The sequence below is a fragment of the Echinops telfairi genome, unplaced genomic scaffold (assembly GCF_000313985.2).
Source record: "Echinops telfairi isolate 266 unplaced genomic scaffold, ASM31398v2 ScPeMD7_40;HRSCAF=151, whole genome shotgun sequence".
NCBI lineage: Eukaryota > Metazoa > Chordata > Mammalia > Afrosoricida > Tenrecidae > Echinops > Echinops telfairi.
The window spans coordinates 109,216-115,126 of NW_022103938.1; the positions used below are offsets into that span (position 1 = coordinate 109,216).

The 5,911-nt window shown below is 44.9% G+C and overlaps 1 protein-coding gene across 1 annotated transcript; it reads right to left on the reverse strand.

Moving 5' to 3' along the window:
- LOC101649159 (homeobox protein NANOG) lies at nt 1–3,437 on the reverse strand (the record flags this gene model as incomplete). The annotated part of the gene is made up of 4 exons (XM_004717429.1): nt 3,293–3,437; nt 1,349–1,614; nt 267–356; nt 1–147 (listed from the first exon to the last, which is right to left on the reverse strand). Coding segments are annotated over exons 1-4 (648 nt in total), but the record flags the coding sequence as incomplete, so codon positions are not given.
- Between the last annotated feature and the right edge of the window lie 2,474 nt (nt 3,438–5,911).

Below are 5,911 nucleotides of genomic sequence, written 5' to 3' on the forward strand. Positions count from 1 at the left end.
GTTGTTCCAGGCCTGGCTGTTCCAGCTCTGGTTGTTCCAGGCCTGGCTGTTCCAGCTCTGGTTGCTCCACATGGGCAGGTTTCCAGAAGGAAGGCATCCTTGGTGGTAGGAAGCACAGACGTCCAGGTATTCTGTAGGTGCAGAGACCTTTTGAAAGAAAATAATGGATCAACTGAAAGGGTAACAAGGAGTATCACAATAGTCTAGAGTTTGGTTTGTGTGTTTCACGGGGAGACAAAAATGCACCGAAATAAGTTTTTTATTACCTGAGTCACAGCATGGTTATTCTTGGACCAGTTGGTGGTTTTCTGCCACCTCTTACATTTCATTCTCTGGTTCTGGAACCAGGTCTTCACCTGTAGGAAAGTGAGAGGATCAGGTCAAAGAGAGCAGCCATGGAGACATGCTTGGGGAAAGAACACGCTTCTCTTCAACCTGGCATTTCAATAAAACCAACCAAAACCCTACCTGTAATGCTCTGGAACAAAATGTAGTTTCTAGAGCCTTTAACAAAATCCAGAACCATGTTCTAAGAATAAATATCCAACCCTCCCCCCCACCCCCACCTCAAAGTCAGTGGGCTGCTTTATGCTTACTAAACTCACAACATATTACCTACCCGAGGGAGTACCTACTGAAATGGCTCATCTCTCTTTTCTGGAGGGTTTGCCCCTACCATTAGTCAACAGCTGCCCTGCAAGCCATACAAGCTTATTTATATTGAATGGTGGCCTTTCGCTTTAGGAACTAGGAAAATATCAAGTTGCATTCCAAAGCACATGAAGCCAAGATTTCTGGACGGTTTATAGACTGAGTCAGAAAACAAAAGTGACACACCACTGATAAGGGTGGGCAGCTTTTAGGGCCATAAAGTTAACATCAGATAGAAAACGAGTTGATGGATCAGCCAAAGATTTGTAAGAGCCTCCCACTATAGTGATTTTTTTAAAGTTAGAAAATGGTAAAGAAGATGGAAGACAATTGAAAGAGGGGGGCGGGGGAAGCAATAGAGAGGGGGAAAAAAGACCACTCGTTAGGAATCCAGTGCAAAGGTTAATAATAAAAGACATAATTTAATTAGAATGGGAACAGGAATCGATCGCAGACCCTCCATGTCTACAAGTTGGGAGGATAGTGGGTCCCTCTTGGATTAAGGAAAATGTGTTTAATGGTTTGAATAATCTTGGTTTGTGCAAAAAGGTGAGCTGGTTAAATAACTATGACACAGTGAGAGAGGTGTTTAAGGAAGCAAGATTTCATGTCCACATTTAACATGTAAAGGGTTGGCTAGTGATCCCGACTTGCCTAACCAGCTCTAACAGACTGCAAAGAAGGCGGGTGTACGTACCTGTTTGTAGCTGAGATTCAGGACTTCGGAAAGTTCTTGCATCTGCTGGAGGCTGAGGTACTTCTGTTTCTGAAAGTGGTCCTTGAGGATGCACAGCTGCGTCTGAGAGAACACCGTTCGCACCTTCTGCTTCTTGCCCTGGCCCTTACTCTCCTTCCTGGCTGCGTCCGTCTCCGCAGAGGCGGGCAGCTGGACTTTGGGACTGGTGGAAGAATCCGGGCTCTTCTGCAGAAGCAGGTCCACGGAGGAAGGAAGTGGAGACCTGGCTGGGAACAAATAAAACCACATGTTCCTTAAATTCCCCCTGCCCCCCCAAAAAAGGAATGAAATTTTGTTTCAAAGTACTTTCGCAATCCTGACCCCCCACTACTCCCAGCAAAGTAAACATCCAGTAACAATCTTAATTCTGAACCAGAGATTATTGAGCACTGCTTGTACACATTGTAGTGTGGAACGGGACCCGTTCAGAGATTTTAAACAAAGCGACCTTCCTCAAGCCACTCTGTGCATTGGCAGCGAAAGGAGGAATACAAAATGTTAATGTCAGAATGGTGACCACCCGCTAGTAGCTGGCCTGTCTCTCCACAAATGAGTTCTTGTTTGTCATCTCACTCAGCACCAGGGATGACATTTTATGAGCCACATGATCCGTTTTTCTGTGTAACCTGTAAAATCCCTTTAGTGCTCAGGTTACGTCTAAGTACCAGGACTACCAGGCTCTGTTTTACCAACTGTGTGACCTCTCCCATAGTCAGTTTTATGAGTTAAAATGAGGAATATGAGATTCCTTAAATATCTCATACAGGACTTAATATCAATCCATTTAGTAATCCTCAAGTGTACTTCTGCCTTCATTACTTGGGTTTAGTAGACACTTAAAAAAGTTCAAAATTTCAAATTCCTTGCCAGTAGCACCAAGAAAAAAAAAAAAAGGACCCATCCTCTTAGATAGCCCAACACCCTATTTCGCTAATGTTTGACATTACCGAAACAGGGTCATTGTGTGTAATGCTACGTTTAGAATAGCAGTGTTCTATTGAAGCTGAACACCCTTCTGAAGCACTGGTAGCAAGGACTTTGAAGCCAAACCAAATTCAAATCATTAACTCTGGCCACCGTGATGATCAGAACAAGTTTGCTGGGGTAATCTTTACCGTAAAGTAGGAACCGCACACACTAGGTTCAAGACCCTCAAATTCCAAACTCCCAGCCGTTGAGTTGGTGCGGCTCAGGGACGCTGCTAGGGACCCTACAGGACAGGGTAGAGTTGTCCTTGCAAGGGTTTCTGAGACGCTTATCTCTTTGTGGGAGTAGAATGCCTTGTCTGGTGGTTTCTTGAACTGGTGATCTTGAGGTTTGCAGCCTAATCTGTAACGTAACCCACTACACCGTAAGTCCTCAAATCGGAGCTGCCCAGTCCTATCCACACACCCGAAGAGGGGGGAAAGTCACCTGCCATGGCAGTTCTTATTTTAACGACACTAAAATGCTTCTGGGTGAGATTTCTGCCATCGCTGGCACTTGGTAAATAGTTCATAAAAAATAAAAACGATGCTCACTCTCACTCTGTCTTCCAGCCAATTAGCTGCAGCATTTACTAAAAAGTGTACCCAGCACTGTACTACTAAGACGTAATGATTACAATTACACATTTGCATCACCACAATAGTCATGCTTGTAGGTTTTTAATAACTAGCAAGAACTCCATTAGAAGTTGAACTGAAAAGTGTTCTTTTGCTCTCTGTCCTGAACTGACTCCCGGGACACAGTTAAAGCCAAACAGCACAAGCCACAAGTTATCAACAGAAAGGTGTAAAGAGGGTTAATAGATAAACACCTACTTGTATTAATGACTTACGATTGCTCAAGCAACGGCCTCAATTCCGTTTGCTTCTCTCTCTTTCCCTGCAGGAAGCTGGGCTTCTAAGATGAGCATTTCCTTACCTGTCTCTGAGTAGGGGGGCTCGGCAGACGACATTTGCAAGGATGTACCATCTTCTTTAGCCCCCAAACTGGTAGTTACTGGTGATGAGTTTTTAGAATCGGAAGCTTCAAGAAGGTTTTGGGGAGAAGCTACATCCACACTCATGTTGCTGAGGAAAAAACCCAACCAAATGAACAACAAAATCAAAGCCCTCGATTGTATAGCAGCGAGGAGCGAACAGCCCAATCCACGGAGGAGGAAAAGATTTTCGAGTCTCAGGATTTAGAGCTGAAAGCTCCATATATACTGTAGACCGGCCCCTCAGGCTGCCCTCCTTCCTCCACACACCCAGTAGAATTCCCAGTTAAATCCTGTCTGCCGGTCTCATCAGGGCCATTGTAATGCAAAAGTTCCTGAAAGTAGAGCTGCAGGGTAACCCAGACTGGGTGGGGAAGAAAGTTGGAACCTGGGGCCAAAGGACTAGCAGACAGACAAAATAAGCCCTAAGAAGGAAATACATCCAGGTTCACCTGGTTTCCACTTGTGAAATCAAAGATGCACCTCCGATTCCTGAAGGTACATCAGGTCATGGAACTCCCACTAGAGAACTGCAAGTCTCAAGTCAAGCCTCAATATCTGCCTGGCCTTGGTAGAAGCCTCTACTCGCTACATTTATCTCTTGGATTCACTCTAAGGTCACTGTAAAACACTGGCAGCATTGCAGCATGTTGCTAAAGGCATCCGTTGGTGTTCAAAATGGCACTTGTTTCCAACTCCCATTTTGTTCGTTTAGCTTTCAGAAAGACAAAATCTTTCCGTCGGGACTGGGGAGATGTGGGGGAGTAGATGCTGATGCATAGCAATCCAATGTGACAGTATCTTTTTAAGAAAAGCTAGAGGAGAGGAGCTGCTACCAACGGACAAAAGACACATTGGTGTCCTGCAAGTAATTAAGTATGCCTATCTAGCATCACGATGGAAGATTTAAAATTAGTCTGTTGTCTAAACTTTGTATAACAAATGGTATGGGACAGAATCTTGGCCTAGACTCTTATTAGGTCTCTTTATTCATTTGTCAGCAGAAGTGACTACCTCCCTCCGTGTCTCCTTGCAAGGATTACAGGAGATAACGTGCTAAGTAAACATAACGTTTGACACATCCGTGACCCGTACTCAGTGGCTGTTAATGGAAATCCTATTAGAAGTCTGTGCCTAAGACCTTCAGGTTGGAAATGAACTTTTTGCTGAATTTTAGTTTTAATCCAGTGATTAAAAGCCAAACTGCCTTAGTTAGGGTCCATGCTGATTCATAGAGATCTTATAGGGAAGGGTTGAATTGCCTCCGTAAGTTTCTGAGACTGGGACTGGGAGAAGAAAGGTCGTCTTTCTCTTTTGGAGGTCCTGGCATTTATTTATTTATTTTTAAGAAGCTGACGGTTTTATTAAATGGTTTATGATGTTGCTGCCAGGCTGTTGCTTCATTGTATAAAAATAGCAGCAAAGGCAAGTGTGCCGCAGCCTTAAAATAGTGTTTTTCTACAGCTGATATTGTACAACTCATGAAAACTTCTTTCCACTCCCAGTCATGTCCAGAAGAGAAGGGCAGAGAACTAGGTGTCCTGGCCCAAGCCCAGGTCTGAATATCAGCAGTAATTAAAATATGATAGGACACTTAGATAACACTGTACCTTGTTTTATAACTCTTCCTACCACAGATCATTTCATGAATTCTGAATATTATAACTAGATCCTAACCTACAAATCACAGGCGACTGTAGGGGGAGAAGGGAGTGTCTTGGGCTTCTCTACAATCACCAGAAAGGTGGCGGGGTACTTTCTTCCAGCAGCAGCATTGCCACAGTGAGTTTCCGTTTACAGTGGTGCTGCAACAAGTTACCTTAACGCTCTCCACTGCTCATTGCGGACAACTGTGTTGGAGTAAGTGGTTTCATACCAGCTTCTTCAGGGGTCTCATTTTCACTCCTCCGTGGAGTTTCCGTTTCTCACTGGCCTCTTCACTCTTGAGTTGACCTCCTTCGGAAGGACGAAGTCAATGTCATCTGGATCAGCCACCCATCTTCCTAACAGGGCGTGTCCACAAGTGCAGGACTTTCTGTAAGGGGTCATGGCTTTCTGGGACTTCTGAGAGAGGAGAGGAGAGTTCACTGGCTGCTGCGGCACTTTCCAAAGTACCAAACAAACGAATCTTGTGTGTCCGATTTTTGGAAACAGCCGCTCCCAAAGCTTCCTGAGTAAAATAGCGGATTCCCACTGTTCCAACACTCTGTTCAGTTGTGCCCCAATTCCATTCGTGCTTGTGAACAGACGCGCCGGCCGCGGAGAGCGCACTCCACTCGCGCCCTCCCCATCCCTTCTTGTTTTTGGTATGCCTTCCGAAGAAACAACGTTTGGGGGTGAGTTTTGAATACTGATAGTACTGGACCACATCCACCGTTATAAGTAGCTTTCGCTCTTTCCCTTCCTTCATCCCCAAATGCAGCCTGCAAGGAGGTTCTGCGGTCTTCACCGTTCACAATGGCTCACTCTTGGGGGTGTCCAATCAGGTATTTTTATTTTTCTTGTATTTGTCTAACGCACATCCTAAGACTAATGTTCCCCTTCGCTCCGGGACTTCGGTC